Source organism: Tetrao urogallus (assembly GCF_951394365.1).
Source record: "Tetrao urogallus genome assembly, chromosome: 6".
Classification (NCBI taxonomy): Eukaryota; Metazoa; Chordata; class Aves; order Galliformes; family Phasianidae; genus Tetrao; species Tetrao urogallus.
This window is the reverse complement of record NC_136819.1, coordinates 26,901,250-26,919,247: the sequence shown is the minus strand read 5'-3', so window position 1 is coordinate 26,919,247 and position 17,998 is coordinate 26,901,250. Positions and strand designations below refer to the sequence as shown.

Sequence of the window (17,998 nt, the reverse complement as noted above, 5' to 3'; positions counted from 1 at the left end):
TCCCTGTTGGCTTTCATTATCTTCAAAATCAATTCCATCCTAGAAGCAAGCGCAGTGCTTTCGGTGCAGGTGCCATCTCATCTGTTACAAGTCTCTTCTCCTGCCCGCGGCGCCCGGCAGGCCGCTGTGGGATGACGTTCGGGTCAGCGGCTCCAGCCCTGGGCGGAGATCCGAGAATCCCTCGGAGCGCGGCGACCGCTGTGCGGTCTCAAACTGTGGCCGTGAGCCGCGGCTCCGCGGGCAGCGCCGCCCCCTGCCGGCAGCGCACGTTGCTCCGTTCCGCATCCAAGAGGAGCTTATTGTCGTTTGACTCGGCTTGCCATACTACCCGTGTTCCATCAGTTCCATCACCTTTTAGAATAGGTTTCCAGCAGATGTGTTCACGTCTGCAAGCCCAGCGCTTCCTTCCCGGCACGGCCCGCTGAAAGGCAGCTGTCACTACGGCCTCGCTGCCTACCCCTTACCCTGGAAGCGACGTTCAGGCAGAGGTGCCGCTCCGTCTGTATGCGCACAGTGCCCCCTGGTGGCACACTGGCGGCATTGAAGCCCGAACACGGGGCTCCGTACTCCTGGCAGCAGGAACAGCAGTGAGCACAGGTGAAGCGTGTTTGATTTTTTTTTTTTTTTTTTGAGTTCGTATTTACAGTATTTCTTGGTTGTTAAAGTATCTACGTAGTTCTAGTTTCTCCAATCTCTCGTGAAAATCTTATCTGAGGATCTTTGAAGCTTCTCTCAAAACTTCTGATGAGTAAAGCACTTCCCAACTTATCACAGAACACAGCATTGCTGGTTTTATTTTGTATGTACTTATTTATTTTTTTGCTTTACAGAAACGAGTTGATGTTTTGCTTATTTGGAGATTAAAGCTGCTAGAATATGGCTTACGGTGTCGTATGGATGTTTTGTGCCATGCTTGCTAAGAGCCACTGTGAAGCTTCCAGAAAGGCGTGAGCCTCAAAGCAACCAAGCAGCTATACCACATCCAAAGCCATACTACCTGCAAAGAAGTTAAATAAAATGCTGATCTTTAGCTTCTTAGAGGGAAAGAAAAAGGAAATATAGTTAAATATCTTACAAGGTAGATTCGTTCTTAGAATGGAAATGAAAATGCCTCTTGAAAATCATACAGACAGATACTGTTCTGAGCTATACAAAGCTTTGATACTGGCTTCAGTTGTTTAAACGAAATGATAGTAGTTTAACACAGCTTTCAGCTTTTAAAAATGCTGCTTATTTTCAGTTACTTGATCAAGTAAGCTTGGAGGACTTACCAAACAGATAAGGCAGTTGTGGTATGAAGGCGTTTAAGAGAATCTGGATGTTGATTTTACTGCTTCTGTTGCTATGTGCACTCCTATGAAATCCATCAAGCACAGGAAAGAACAAATGGTTTACATATTTTGAACTTGGAAGTTAATTATGTATGAGTTCTGACAGGTGCTTGCTGATATGTTTTAAACAAATTTAAAATTTACCCTGATAAATGCCTGTATCTGAGATGCAGGAAGGAGCTGGTGCCAGTCCCAGCTGCCGGGTGTTCTGTGCCAATGCAAACACCTTTAGCACAAGGCTTCAGGAGCCATGCTAAATTACAACCTCTTCATTTAGCATGGCCCTAAAGAAACAACCAGCAGTTGCTATTGATCGTAATTTATATGGAGTTACCATTGGCCAAAAGCTACGTGCAGCCTTAATCCTGCTGGAGAACTGTCCCAGCTAACTGCAGCACCAGTGCAGAGGGGCTGTGAGGACAGCTGCTGTCTGGCACACCCTGCTTTGTGTGACTGAAAGGCCTGGCAGGCAAAGGGGGGACTGCACAGAGCTCATTGGTTCGGTGTCAGGACACTGAACTCCTGAAGGGAAAAAGAGCCTCTGATGTTGGGTAATTTCAGGGAATGAAGCTGTTACTACAGCACCGCATGTTGTCACAGCTTGTCCTGGAGAATGGCATGGAAAGGAGTAGCAATGTGTCAGAACAAAGCTGGTTTCTTAGAAAATTTGATGCTGCTAATTGTCCTTGCCTGTAAGAGAGACAGTAACGTTGCCATAGTTAACACAGAAGATGTGTGATTTTGTGAAATAAATATTTGTCATGGCCTGAAACATTGAATTCTGCCAACAGGATCCCTGCCAAAATTCATGGGAGCATCTCATGTAAGGGCAACAAGGTCAGATTTCCTAGCAGGTAAACATAGTAACAGAACTGTTAACATGCTGTAGCTTGAGGTGCACTGTACTGCCTTGCATGAGTCAGTGGCATTTGTGCCTCTGTAGGGAAACTGTTACAGCACTGGTGTGTGCAAGGAGGATCCTTATCTGACAATGTTTGAAACTTTGGGAGTGAAGACACAGTGTGGAGAAACCTGATAATTCCATGCTCAAATACACCAGCCAGCTCTACGCTTTATTGATCTTCCCCTTTCCATCAGGGGAAAATTTGCTATTAAAAATGCTAACATATGATTGAAATGATGGAGGGATTGCCTTTGATTTAAAGACTGTGCACGTGAATTGTGTCACAGTAAAAACACTGCAGCCCCAACAAGATCTGACACGGGAACCTTCAAAAGCCCTGGTTCCAGCACCACTTGGAGTTGCTTCCCTGGCTGTTCTGTTGCTGAGCTGTTTTGACAGCGCGAGAAGCAGTGTCTGAGCACTGCTGTGTGGCACAAAGCCAGGCACCTTCAGTAGCTCCAGGAATGTAAAGGCAGAGCAGCCTGAAAAGCAGCTGTAAACGTGTGATGAAATGCAGGTGTAAAGTTGCAGCTACAGTTCTTAGCGATTTGTAAAATGAGGTAACTTCTGGTACTATTACGTGCGTCGCTATTGCTGCTGGGAGACCAGGAATGCTGTTTTTCTGCTTCTCGTGTACCTTTATAATGGCTCTCAAGGTATCATACCCATCTTTGTGGCTGTTATAGGAGGACTGGGTGCACATCTCAGTGAGCGAGTCAGGGTCAGGAGTGCTGGGCACAGCAAAGAGTCACTCCTGAGGTTCAAGCACTGCGTGGGGTAACGGGGTGCCAGCGAGTGTGAGGAGCTGGAGCTGCCAGGTGTGAGGCCTGGACCCATCCTGCTGCAGTGCTGCAGCTCCAACACAGGGTAAAAATGAGGCTGGTGTTGGCATGTGGCCGAGCACTTCTTGTCAGTGCAGGTCATCTGGAAGGAGTCCTTTTGCTGGTGCTGCACTTTTTCCATTTGAAGACGTGGGTTAAGCTATGCTGGCAGACATCTTCCACCAGGATTAATGTGTGTGTCCATTACAAGGCTCAGAAGCAGGGCCTTACTAATGCAGCTGGAGCGTGCTTGTTTTGAATCTGCTGCTCTCAGCTGGCCGTGTCCCTCTGTTGGTGGAAGGATGCTGAAAGCTCAAAAGCTCAAAGCCTGGTATAACTTGTGCTGCTCACATTCATATCTGGTAAAGCTGGCCCATTTTGCAGGTGGGCAGTGCTGTGACAGGAGCAGCCTGGCCCTGATACCCCTGAGACCTGACTGGCCCGCGTTCTCAGGTGGGTTAGCCCATGCAAGTCCGAGTGACAACAGTATGTGTACTTTGCTAACCTGACCCACTGGGGGAAGGAAGAGTCCTTCCAACTCACAGTCCAGCAGGGTGAGCTTGTGGCATTGCTTTCCCCTGGAAGGTTTTCTCTGCCTCTTGTTCTTAAATGCCAAGCCCATGTGTTGTGGCCGAGAGCCTGAATTGCTGCTCCCTTTTGTGAAAGAAGGTATTAGTAGGCTCGCTGTTAATTTTTGCTTCAGGACCTTGTGACAGGGACAAGCAAGAGTCAAGCATCAGAGCTGATCATTATCATACAATTTTGGTAAGTCTGTGGTCAGATTTACAGCATTTTGTTTATTCATCCATGGCCACTCATGCAATAGAGGTATGGCGTGCTTCTGAAGTTCAAAAACAACATACAAAAACCTACGTTGGTTGGAATGCTATTCTGGGATTCCTTTCTGAAATACTGGTAATTGTTGTAAGTAGACAAGCATGGAGTATAGCTTTCTGCACAGAACAGTAAAAGGGCAGAGAAGAGATGAGGAGCTGGTTGGAATAGCATATCAGCCTGACCACTATGATAAGTGATCCACACTTGTCAGGAAAAGTCAGAGGATCTGCAGATTCTGAACCCATTAAATTTACACATCTTCTGTCCTTGTTGCTGTTTAATCAGCCTGTGCAACTTATTTTCGTGTGCTGCTTTGCCATTGTGCAGCAAGCAGCGCTCTTGCTTCACACAAGTATTACATTTTTCAGTTTTTTATTACAAGAAAAATGAATTGTAAGTTCTGGCACACAAAAGCTGAGATGAACAAAAATAAAGGGCCCTTAAAAAATTTAACTGCTCCGGTCAAAAGCAGGTAACAGTCCTGCTGCTAACGGCTGTTAATAATTCACGAACAAGATTTAAAGTGAGTATAGTGTAAAGGGAAATTGCTATTGGTAGGAGCTCAAAGCTGTTGTAGCTTTGATGATGCTCCTTGCTGACACTGAGTGGTGCAATTACCACATGCTGATGGAGGAGAGCTGCTATTACCACATTTTCTGAGTCAGCTGCTGAGTGTTGCTTTTTTGCATCAGCACATAGTTGTGTGTGTATCATGGGCAGCTTCTATAAAGTGTTTCCCCAGTATTTTTAACACAACATTACAAAAAGAACCAGATATTTCTTTTTTTTATTATTATTATTTTAAATTCTGATACTGTAAAAGATGAAGATACTGTGGCAGTGATCGTGGGCTCTGTGTGATAGAACTAGCAGCAAGGAGTGCTAAAGACCTTGAGAAATTTCATATGAAACTGTTTTGTCCTTTACTGTGGGTGATGCTCCTTTGTTTATTTTTGCAAACTCAGTGATGAAAGTGTGGATAATTAATTAGCTTTCTGTTTGTAGACTTACAAGGACTTTGTTCCGTTGGAGGGAGAAAAAAATTAAAAAATTAGCACACTATTTGTTGGTGTGATTGCCACAACTGTAGAACAGAAAGCAGGGACTTGAGGGACTGCTCATGTACCTGGGCAGGTATTCTTCTATGCCTACTTGACTGCTTGTGAACTTTTTCAGTCTTACATTTTTTGCTAGGAATATTTTAGGATTGATCTGTGTTCAGGAGCAAATCATTTCGAAAAATTGGTGTTAAAATGGGCTCATCTATTTTCAAAAAGGAAGTGACAGAAAGAGCACTTTTTTAGCCTTGCATGGAAATACTGTCCAAACCTTGAATTTGTAGATGACAAACCAGAGGCATGCAGTTTGTTTCCTCATTTAGTGTGTCATAGAGAGTGTAGATATTATATGGGGAGAATCTGCACATTTCACATTTTTTCATGTTCTTTAAAAAGAAAAATAATTTAGAAAAAAAAAACAAGCATCAAAATATATTCAAAGAGCATTAGGGTTCCACTATCTTTGGAAAAAATAGTGAGGAAATAACCAAAAAATCAAATGTCTGTTACTGTAGGTGTGTATATATGACTAATTATTCCATAACAGTTCTTTACCCAGAGGAGCGGCCTCCACTCCAAGCAAAAAATCTTTAAAAACTGCTGGAGGAGGGTTCATCATTCTGGGTTCTTCTGCTATTTCACATAGTTTGTAGAAGATGGACAAATCTGATTATGAGTGGGTCTACATTTTCTGTGTAAGCCCTGGATTTTCTGGAAAAGCTAGAACAATTTAGGTTGAGTAGGAAAGGTATCGATTACAGTGGTGGTGACTCACCTCATTAACTGCATCTTGCCAATGGCCTCACACCATGCGAAGTTTTTTTTTAATTTATTTTTCTATGGCTGGCCAGTCGTTTGTCATGTTGACAGGCAATGGCCTTCTGAGAACACTAGCTACTATTATGGGATCACTGAGGCTGAACAGAAAAGGAGAAAATAGCAGGAAATATATAACTGCTACTCTGTCTCAAAACCAGGTAGGTGGAAAAAATGGTCATTGTGAATCTGTTTGAGCATAAAGTGATAACTATTCTTTTGGTGTTAAGCAACTTCATCTACCTCAGCTTCAAAGAAAAGCCTAAAGCAATGGGAATAAATTTCCTAACAGGTGGGTAGGAAATAGATGTTCTCAGACTGTTGATTACCCTTGAATTAAGCATACAGGTTTGGAGAAAATATGGAATACCTAGCAAACAGCACAGAGGATGTGCAAACCATTCCTCTACCTAGATCCAGCAATACTTTATATTGTGAAAACCATCTGTTTCCAGAAGATCTTAAATGTGCTGTTAGTGTTTAGTGGAAATGTGTCATGGTTGAGGGTTTCTCTTAGGTCCTCTGGAAGCACTCATGAAATGTGGAATGTGAAAATTAGCCAAAGAAGATCTTTTTGGGAAGGTGAATTATGTGGAGACTCAGTCAGGCCTAATCTACAGGAAGATTAAGAAGAAATTTTCATGAAAATTTACAGATAAAGCATCTGTGTTTTGATCTGAAAGTGGAGAATCTTGTAAAGGATTCAGTCATATCTCCACCACCTTAAAAGTATAGATTTAACTTCTTATTTGAGAAAGGACATAAATAGTTCATAGATAGGCAAAACTACGTTGCAGGGATAGAACCAGACACAAGGAAAAGCAAAGCCAATGTGAGATTAACCCTAAAAGTTGAAGGTGTTGTAGGAGATGGCAGTGAAGTTTTCATTATGATTGAATATTAATTAGTGACATGGCTATTAATGATGACAGTAATTAACAGAGGAAGGAAAGACTTGTCATTGTCCCGAGGGTGAGTAATCAGTCTTGGCAGGTGATAAATAATGGTTCAGCAAACTCAGCAGAAAGATAATCTGTCTGCCTCAGGACAACTGGAGAACAGCTATAAAATCTTCCAGGCTCTTGGCAACATTCAGGAATGACTTCATGTTTTTAAGAGACAAATTAAAATCCTTGATCTCTAATGTTGCTTATATTCTGGAGTGACTGATCACAGTAGTTCTGACTGAGTCAAACCTTTATTTGTTAATCTTAACAGCGACAAGAAAGATTGGTGAAGCAGCTTTCAGCGTTGCTTGAATGTTTGATTGCAGTTTGATTAAAATTGAATAAATTCAAGTAGAATATGATCATTCTATGGAGAGTTAATCTTGTGTTAAGTATCCTGTATATTTGGAAAGGGATTGATTGGAATTCACCTCCCTTCAGCAAGACAATGAATTAACTACTCTAAAAGATGTTCAGATATGAGCTGTCGCGTCATTTGGGAATGAAATGACTAAGAGAGTACTGCAGACCTGTAGTCTGAGACCAAAATCAGGGAAACCAGTGGACTTTTTAGTTTGGGATATAAACAGGAAACAAACAAACAAACAAAAACAAACAAACAAAAAAAAAAAACAACCAAGAATGATTCTGGTTTACCTTGAGCCAAGACAGCAAATTGTGATGTTTTGTTTCCAACGATACAGAAGGTTTCGATTTCAGTCTTCTTGAAATGATTTTCTAACCCCAAGTGTTTGTTGTACCTTTAGGCTATTTTTGTTTTGCAGAAGGCAGCATCCATGTTTATAAAGTTGAAAGTTTTATTAACAAGTATGTCAAAACAACAGTTACGAACTCCAAACATTTTCCTATGTATTTTTCAGCTAGCCCCGTGTCTGCCAGTAAAATCCCAAGCAAACCTTCTGTGTATTGAATGCACAGAATGTTGTCCGTGGACAAATCAGAGCTCACTAAAAATGTGGCTTATTGCACTAGAGAATAAAGTGCCACATTTTATGGGTGAGAGTCAATGCATTCTAATGTTCAATCATGTACAGTAATTTTAGTGAAAAGATTGCCAGTTTCTTTCCTATTTATTGTATATGCACACTTAGTTTATGCAGGGTGTGCAGAAATGAGCTAAAGCAGTACTCAGCTAGGACTCTGAAATTTGTAAGGCTGTAAATTAGTCAAAATGTGTTTTACTGGGGTTCTGTTGTGTGACTGTCTGTGGATCAACTGAGTTCCTGAGTGCCAGGGGTCGAAGAAGGGATCACTAGGCACAAAGACAAGCTGCTGCTTGTCTTTGACACAAACTAAATTTTTAGCTCTCTTTGTTTGGCTGATAACTCAGTTTCACATTTCTGTATGATTGCCCTGACATTAAAGATGCCAGGTGCCAATAAATGATCCTTCATCTCCTTGCTGGATAGTACTTTCAGAAACAAAACTCCCTATATCACAGAATCACAGAATGGCCTGGATTGGAAGGAAACTTCAAGGATCGTGAATTTCCCTGCCACATACAGGGCCACCAACCTCTACATTTAATACTAGGCCAAGTTGCCCAGGGCCCCATCCAACCTGGCCTTGAACACCTCCAGGGATGGGGCATCCACAACCTCTCTGGGCAGCCTGTTCCAGTACCTCACCACTCTCATAGTAAAGAACTTCCCCCCGACATTCAATCTAGATCTTCCCTCCCTGAACTTAAAACCATTTCCCCTTGTCCTGCAGTTATCTACCCCTTCAAAGAGTTGATTCCCCTCCTGTTTGTAGGCTCCCTTTAGGTACTGAAAGGCTGCAATGAGGTCACCCCACAGCCTTCTTTTCTCCAGGCTGAACAAGCCCGGCTCCCTCAGCCTGTCTTTGTAGTGAAGGTGCTCCAGCCCTCTCATCTCTGTGGCTCTTCTCTGGACCCTCTCCAACAGCTCTCTGTTTTTCTTGTACTGGAGGCTCCAGACCTGGACACAGTACTCCAGATGGGGCCTCACAAGGGCAGAGTAGAGAGGGACAATCTCCTCCCTGTCCCTGCTGGCCACCCTTCTTCTGATGGAACCCAGGGTACCATTTGCTTTCTGAGCCGCAAGGGCACACTGCTAGCACATGTTAAGTTTTTCACCCATCAGGACCCCCAGGTTCTTCTCTGCAGGGCTACTCTCAAAGACTGCCCTCTCAAGGACAGTCCGTATAAATGCCTGGGATTCCTCTGGCCAAAGTGCAAAACCTTGCACTTTGCCATGTTGAACCTCATTAGGTTCACCTGGGCCCACCTTTCAAGTCTGTTGAGGTCTCTGAATGGCATCCCTTCCTTCCACTGTGTCAACCGCACCGTTCAGCTTGGCGTCATCAGCAAACTTGCTGAGGGTGCACTCGATTGTTTCGTCAATGTAATTGATAAAGATGTTAAAGAGCACCAGTCCCAACACAGACCCATGGGGGATGCCGCTCTTTACTGGCCTCCACCTGGACATAGAGCCATTGATGACCACCCTCTGTCTGCACCCTTTCAACCAATTTCTTATCTAAGGGGTCGTCCTCCCTTCAAATTCACACCCCTCCAATTTGGAGATAAGGATGTGGTGGGGACCACGTCAAGGATATACTCTATATGCTGAAGTGAGAGAAACGCAACCAGGAGAGAAGAAGTTACGTGAAACCATTAGAGTAGCAGTTGACTTAGAGTGTAGGAAGTCTCCTCTGGCACTTGGGGTTAGTACCTACCAATGAGTATATAATTATAGTGCAGCACAGAAAGCAAAAACAATTTGAAACCTCAGGAGAGATAAAAAGGAAAATGGATAATAAATGCATATAAGTTCTTTTTTACCTCATCTCAATATTATCTTTCTCTAGGACTCTCAAAAACTTCTTGGTCTCAGTATTCAATGCCTTCTTTTTTCCCATATATTTATTGATTTTATTTTGCAGGTGCTGATATTGTGCAGTGGCTTATGAAGAACCTCAGCATTGAGGATCAAGGTAAAGTGAACCATGACTGGGAATTAACAGACATTTCAGCTGTACTATTTGTGTGCCATAAAAGAGTATGTACTACTTCACTGCAGAGTGTAAAGAGTAGAACAACAAGGTTGATTTAAATATTTGGTGGGAAGAAGGAAAGCAGATAAGAATCAGCAGCATAATTAAATCTAATATCTTACAACTACAGTGCACAGAAAGTACTTTGTAGGAGTCCTAGCGTGTCTGTGAAATTGTTGCTACCTAAGAAAGCGTGATGTATTCTAAGGCTGTTCCCAGACTCAGAAAGGAATTTGGTAGATACGTGATTAAATGGGTGAACGTAGTGACAGGACTCCCTGGTGTGGAGAAGGGTAGCCACAACTTACAGGACACGGTGGCCAAGGATGATACAGACACCAGTATGGGATCAGATGGTGATTTATCGTGGCAGCTAGGTAAATGGATAATGAGCCATAAACTGTGATCGGTGTTTGGGCACAGTCCAAATAGTTCACACTTCAGATAAACCAAAATCACCTTTCAAATGGTTGAGAGCTATGGGGATAAAAAGGCCTTGTTCAGGCCCAGAAGTTTCTTTTGCTTTCCTGTAAAGACAAAAAAAAAAAAAAATCAACATTTCATTTTGCAGTCTGCTTCTTCTGTCACTATGTAAAAACAGGAGTAGAGGCCACATCGACTCACCCAGGGCAATTTTCTGCACACATTTCTTCTTGTGAGTCCAGTCAAGTCCAAACCTGAATTTCAGCTGCAGACAATGGATTTATTATCTGCCTGGGCACATGTGATAATCTAATGTGTATTTTGCAAGTCTGAGACAGTAGATGCAGCTTTTGACAGCTGAGATCCGTTGAAAGTATGTGCAAATCATAAACTCATAGAATGGTTTGGGTTGGAAGGAATCTTTAAAATCATGTGTTCCAACCCCCCTGCTAGAAACAGGGACACCTCCGTCTAAACCAGGTTGCACAAAGCCCCATCCAGCCTGGCCTTGAAAGCCTCCAGAGAGGAGACACGCACGTTTTCACTGGGCAATCTGTTCCAGTGTCTCACTACCCTCACAGTAAAGAATTTCTTCCTGATATCTAGTCAAAATCTGTCCCTTTCCAGTTTAAAGCCATTTCCCCTAGTCCTGTTGCTACATGCCCCGATAAAATGTCCCTCCCTAGCTGCTGTAGTGGCGAAGGCTGCATCTAGGGACTTTCATCTATATTTTAAGGCTGCTTTCTGCTTTGCATGATTTCATTGAAAGGTGTATGGATGAAGTGTGATTGAAACATGGCTTATGCATGTGAGGTCATGCTGTGACTCATCCATGGCCCTGCTGCTGAAAGCAGAGGGTTGTGCAGGGCGCATCATCCTGACACATCTCCTCTTTTTTCTCTCTTTTTCTACTCTTTAACAGGGGAAGCAATACACTTGGGAAGTCTTATTGCTGCACAGGGTTATGTGTTTCCAATCTCAGACCATGTCCTTACCCTGAAAGATGATGGGACGTTCTATCGCTTTCAGGTTGGTGAGCCCTCTGCCTTGCTTGTGTGTCCCTTTCTGCTGTTCTCTGGTAGCACAAAATTGAGTATCCACTCTCCTGTCCGAAGTGGACCAGAGCAAACTTTGGAATCAGACATTTGAGCTCCGGTGCAGTGGAAAGTTCATACTTCTAATCTGCTTCTGGTTACAGGTTGGTGTAGGAGGGGGCATGCTTCAGCCTTTGGCTCTGTTACAAAGAATGCCTAACCTTGGCAGCTATTTAAGCTGGGACACTTCTATCCCTTGTTGTCTCTGTGCCTCCAGATATGTTCAGTTTTTAAAGCATCCGGTGCTTGAGTTCAGTGTCCTTTTCAAAACTTGCTGCTATCAAACTCCTAGATAAATGGTGTGAGTGCTGCAATAACTCCTTTTAGACAGATCGTGTAACTTTAAAAGAAGCAGTAAGTTCAAAACTAGTGTCCTGTTGTTTAATCTTGCTGGTTAAATTTGTATTTTTCTGTTATTTGATCTCTGTCAGCTTCCTTATCTTTCCTGTGACCTCTCTTCTATTCACCGTACCATTTTTTTCCTTTCCATTTGTTTTTTCTTTTTTAGTTTTTATTTGAAAAGCATGTTCTCATCTTTGCATCTGCTGCTGCTGCTCATGCTCGCAGTCCCACTCCTAATGTGCTATTGTTATCACACGAGACCAATGGCACAGGGAACAGGGAAAAAACAACAACAGCAACAACAACAAAAAATGAACAGGGAGATCACAGACCTAAGCGTATCTCTGCCCACCTTCTGATTACCTGGCTCACTCAGGCTATTTTTCATGACAGTTCTCTTGCTTTTTACTGAGTCCTACTATTCTCATTGTACAAGGCTTGGCAGAAGCAGGGGCAATGCTGATTGCCTCTTTAGTTGTGTTTTTGTGATACCATAGGAAGTTTAATTCTCAAATAATCCAGTGCCAGGTTTCAAAAGCAGAGTATCATTTAATTTCTTATTTTAAGCCCGTGTAAACTACATCATCAAATTGTTTTGACTGCTTATTGACTTTTTTTTCTCTCCCCTTATCTTTTCCTGCAATTGTGTTTACTGTTTGCCTGTTGTCATTTCCTGCAACAATTCTCCTCAGACCTTTTCTGCAAAAATAAACTGATAGGATCGTTTTTCTTTTCCATTACTCCACTTTCCATTACTTGACACTTTCTACCTTGACATCAGTCCCCTCTTCAAGAGTAGCTCATCATCTTGTGAAGTTCAGGAGATATATATCAGTGCGGAGTATTGAACCAAGTGCTGTTTGATCCCTCTGAGTTTTCTCACTGTACATTGGTGCAGGGAATAGTTTTCGTATGTGTGTAAATGTCCTATGCATTTTTGTGGAATTGCATCACTAATGCAAAACAGTGTTCTGTAATTTGTGTGGTCACAAGGACATTATTTTTCATTCATGTCAAAACTGAGATACAACCAGATGTAGTAATATCTTGTAATTAATTATAGCAACTGCAATATGCAGACTTGGATAGAAAACCAAACCAGAAAGCTTAGCAGGACTTCTGCTTTCAAAATGACCTTAATCAGCTGAGTTTTGAGCTCTTACGTCTGATTTATTTTAAAGTGAATTGCTTTGTTGGCTATCAATCAAACTGGAAGCCACTCCAAAAAAAGCAAGTTGGCCTGTGGCGTATATAAAAGGCCTCAAAGATTTTCTCATTGTCCTATGTAAATAAGTAAGTAAATAAATCTGGGTGCCTGGGAATTCCTGGGGAAAGAGGAAGTTCTGGTGATAGAGAGTAAGGAGTCTGTATTTAGATGAGAAGGAAGGAGTGTCTAAAATGCCATCAGGGTAGATGTCTTCAATCAGAACTGCAATGTTTCTACCTCCAGTGAGGAATGTTAGAGAGGATACCTGTCTGGAGAAGCATCGTCAATTTTACTGAGAACTGTAGCGTGTTTCCTTCCCCTGTGAGTAGAGACTGGGCTGTAGATGTGTAATTTTTTTGTATTTAACAATTTTTCTGCATCTGATTTGCTTTTCATCTCTTAAATTATGAAAATGCTTATATTTATTGTTTCTTAGGCACCATACTTTTGGCCTTCAAACTGCTGGGAGCCAGAAAACACAGATTATGGTGAGAGCATAATTATTTCATTGCAGAAAGCTAGTACAGAAAGTTTGTGATGGGAGAAATTGTCCTTCAGCTGACAAGTTCAGCAGGGCCAGGATTTCACATACTGTTGCCTTCATTCTCCAGTAGCTCTGTTCGTTTCAGCAGGATTTATAGCAAGCAGAATATTGCACTGTGGGAATCTTAAATAATATCAGTCTGGCTTTTGTAGGAGAGCATGCTTTGATCTGTAGCTGAATTTGATATGTCGATCAATAAAAAGTTACCTCATTTGGGCACTTGTCTGGCTGATCAATACATCAGTATATAACTGATGGCATCCCGTAGCTAAGCTTCTGTGGTGCATGACATCACACTTTTTTTTTTTTATAATTTAAGATTACCAGCTTCTAGCTGGTATAAAGAGAAAACTGAGTGTGTTTTATGAGCTAATAAACTGTAACATGGGGTATTAGATGTGTGAATGCCTGCAGACAGTGATAATACATAAAGAAAATATGTCAGTATTGTTATCTTTAGCTGTCTCCGTGCAATATTGCTGTCTCTTCCAGAACTACACTTCTTTCACAGCTGAATGATAAAATCAATTGATGCATCCTGGTGTGGCACTCAAACAGGAAGTGAATCCATGTGTGTGCCCATAAAGCAGGAGCTTCTGGAAATGCCTCTTTTGAAATACCTCATAATCTAAGATCAGTTTATAACTCCTCCCTGAATAATCATTTTTTTCTTTCCCAAGTAATAATTATTCATCATTCCGGATTCTGAGAGTCGTTTGCCAGGGTGGAAAAGTAACTTGCGATGCTGTCTGTCGTGTGATAGTTCATTTGCAGTCCTCCACTGCAGGGAAGCTAATGCATGCTTATGTGTTTATCCCAGTGAGGGGACTGCTTAGGACAAAATGCTGTTCATTGTGTGCAAAATGGCTTCCAGATTTTACAAACAGTCACCATATATGTGTCTGAACCATACCAAATGTATTTTTTGTAAATATCAGAGTAACAGCCTGAAGAGGGAGGTTGTGTTTCTGCCTATGGTGTTTGTTCAATAGCTGGGTTCCACTGTCTGGCTATTTTGCAGCAGAGGCATTGGGTGGAACAGTACACCTCAAATCAAGCCCCACATGAGCCGACCCACAGCTGGATGAGCTGCGACTGCATTAGCTCTGAACCCTGTAGTGACAGATTTTCATCTATCCCAGAAATCTCTAACATATGCTTATAATCAGCCTCTACATATCAGGGGTCTGTGCAGATGGAGTCTTCCCAGGAGTTAATCCCAAATTAACAGTAGACCCAAATAAAACTGAAATCCCAGCAGCTCTTCATACTTTTGTTATTTGCACAGAACTGCTCACAGGACAGTAATGAACTTGCTAATGGCAGGTCACTGCCTTGTGTGCAGAAGTACTGCAAGACTCTCAGTTTATTTGGTATTATTATTCATCTTGCAGGTGAAGCTGCTTTTGAGAAGTATAGAAGTAAATATATTTGACCCAATCTGCTCTGGTTATCATGCATAATGTTGGCTTGTTATAAGGATGTTAAAATTACAGGAATGGCATTGAGGAAAATAACACAAATACCACTGTTTTTTGTCGTATTTTACATAGATGATGAGGTTCCCAATGAAAAACATTCATGGAAGTGTCAGAAAATCATATTTATGTGCAAATCAAAATCCCATGGTTTTCAAAGAAAACCCAAACATTTCTCAAAAATGTTATTTTCTATAGAGGATGATTTGCCTTCTGCCCCATGCCAGTTTGGTGCACTGTTGGCTAATCTTTACCTGGCCCTGCAGTACAAAAAGAAGGCAAAAGGCAGGGAAATCTATGCAATTCACTCCCGGATTTCATCACTAAATGAGAGAATTGGATCTTTTTTATGCATCACGTCTGACTGTATACCCCGGGTGTGCATATTTTGTTTCAGCCTTCAGCAGAAATGGGCTGTGCTGACAGTCCAGCTGAGCCAATCCCAGAAGGTAGCCTGGAACTGGTTAGGTACCCTCTGAATCCCAGCTCACACCAGTTTCTGCAGTGTTTGTGTATGGTGAAATCGGTGAGAGTTTTTCTCAGTTGTTTGAAATGTACAAAATAAGTTGATGGAGCAAACGAAAACTTGCTCAAGTTATACTCCTATGATCCAGCCTGTATTTCTAAAATATTTTATCATTTCAATATCTTGATTTATTTTTTCCTAATTATTCTTTAAGAGAAAAGGAGATGCAGAGATATACAAGGCTGCTTGCTTTTGAAGGAATTTTTCCAAAGTGCTGAGGGGAACAGGTTGCTAATGCTAAATCTTTTACCAGCACCAGAAGTAATTGTGTCTTTCTCAGACATCTTGTTAGGACCAGGCATCAACTCTCAGCACTTTTAAATGAGATGTCCCAGATGTTTAAGGTCTCTCTGATTGCTAGCACATAATGTCAGCTGGGTATTCAGCCCTTTCATTCCTTGGCTTATGTTGCCTTCAGATGAGAAGATTGTGGAGGTTTGTGTTTTTTTTAAGATCTTGTACTAATAATCTGTCTGTAATTGTCTTCTGTTCTGTTTCTCCCTTTAGCCATCTATCTTTGCAAACGGACCATGCAGAACAAAGCTAGGCTGGAGCTGGCCGATTATGAAGCCGTAGGTACACTCCTGCTAAAGTTTAGTGTGTGGGGGCATAGGGGAAGGCTTTGTTTGCCAGCTGAATGCTGCCATTTAATGCCTTGGGGTCAGCCTTTACTGTGTGTCTTTTTTTAGCTGTCAGAATTTGTTGAAGGTTGATCTGGAAAAAACATCAGGCTCACGAATGAGGAATGTCCCCAGCTCTGCAGCCTCTCCAGTCAAAGCATCAGCACCAAGAGGCAAATCACATAAAAGTTTACATTGGTTTCCTCTTTCCAGTTAACACTTCCTGGTTTATATAGCAGATATGAACCTGCAGAAATCATGGATGATGACCCATGGCATGTAGTTACATACTATACTTACAATATAGTTACATACTGTAAAGGAAAGTTTTCAGTTATGAAGCTTGGACTGTGTATTCAGTATGCTATCACACTTATTCAGGGAGTGTTTTCTCTTATGAAATTATTATTAATAAAAAATATCACCAAACTCAGCTTCTGAGAGTGCAGAGTTTGGGTCAGTAGGGAGGGGAGGATGGAGGCAGGAATGTCAGCATTGAAATGAGTTTCTTTGAATGCTAGCAGTGTATATCAGTCTGACGAGCTGAACTTTGCTTTCTGTCTTTCTTCTCGTTTACTGGTTCAGCAGCATAACTGTTGAATGTCCAATGTGGATTTTTTCAGTGAAGTGTTTTTCACAAAGATGGCTCTAGTGGACTTGTGTGTTCATGTTTATTATTGAACACATCTATATTGTGTATGTTATAGGGTATTCTGCTCTTTTTTTCCGAGAACACATTTTCTCCTTCTTCTTTTCCTTCTACTATATTTTTGGGTCTTTTGTACACATAGATATGCATATACACCATTTGGTTCTTTCAGCAGAGGGCATACAAAAATTGCCACTTGTCTAATCCACCCTTGTCCCACGAGTTCTAATTGTGAAGTACAGACATAAAGGAAGGAATATAATAATCCATTTGCATTTATACGACACTTTACTGAATTTTCACTTCTGCATACTTTTTGTTTCATTATTAAAACCATTAAAATTGGTCACAGCCTACCAATTAACTGTAAGTATTCTAAATATCTATGATAAAACAACAAACGACGGTTCTGCAGCACACACTCCCACACATGCCATGAGGTTATGGCTAAGTAATTTTGCACATAGATGTCTACTGAGTAGCAACACGCCAATGATGGCAAATAATTAGATCTTGGCAGTCTCTCATTCTTCTTGAGAATATTGCGTTGCATGATTAGAGGTCGCTTCTTCATTCATACTTTGCTCCCTTAATTAAAGACAATCAGGTAAGAATGGCACTGACTTTTCCTAGTCATTATGAGAGCTGAAGCAGACCCAGCACTGGAGATGTAAATTGAACACACGTGAGAGAAACAGGTTTAGGGGAGTGGGAAGGAGTCCTGTACATTCAGTACCAACTTTTGTAGATGTAGCATGAGGACATTTCTCTGCAGGCACCAGCACCGCCTTGGAGTTTCCAAAGAGAATCTCTACAAAGCATCACAGGGGACATTTCATTTGAGGTTCTGCTTGCATCATTCACAAGCAACTCCCAATTTCTGCTGGTAAAGCAGAGCTCTTCATTGTATGATTGAGCTTGCATGATTGGATTTAACTTTAATTTATAACTGGACAAACATAAGCATGATTCAAAGAATGTTTCAATTGGTGATATTTAATTGGCTTCATCATATTTACTCCAGAGGGCACATATGAACATAATTTAAAATAAAAAATAAATCAAAGCCACAAAAAAATTCTTTTTGCAGATATTACAAGTAGTTCACAGTAAAGGAAATCATCACAGCTTGGCACAGCTGTAAATCATTTGCTTAACTGTTTTCCTCCATGTAGAATACTGAAATTCTTAAGTAGACTTGGTGGTAACTGAGCCAAGCTTTGTCTTGTGTTATACAAGAGCTTGAAGTAAAAAGTAGGGAGACTTCTAGCACTGAAATGCATGCACTTAAGCATTTTCTTAAATTGAATCAATGTAAAAAGAACAACAGTAGAACTAATATTGTTCATTTTCAAAGAAAAT

General features: G+C 41.5%; 1 protein-coding gene across 5 annotated transcripts in view; it reads left to right on the top strand.

Annotated features, from left to right (window-relative positions):
- The window catches only part of RGS6 (regulator of G protein signaling 6), a gene marked incomplete at both ends in the record, with an annotated part of 219,635 nt that overhangs the window by 152,674 nt on the left and 48,963 nt on the right, over positions 1 to 17,998 (top strand). For all 5 annotated transcript variants that reach the window (XM_079537342.1, XM_079537341.1, XM_079537345.1 and 2 more), the window contains 4 exons: positions 9,643 to 9,693; positions 11,099 to 11,205; positions 13,256 to 13,307; positions 15,875 to 15,939. In XM_079537342.1, the coding sequence (XP_079393468.1) occupies positions 9,643 to 9,693; positions 11,099 to 11,205; positions 13,256 to 13,307; positions 15,875 to 15,939 (275 nt within the window). The remainder of the gene's footprint in view (positions 1 to 9,642; positions 9,694 to 11,098; positions 11,206 to 13,255; positions 13,308 to 15,874; positions 15,940 to 17,998) is intronic.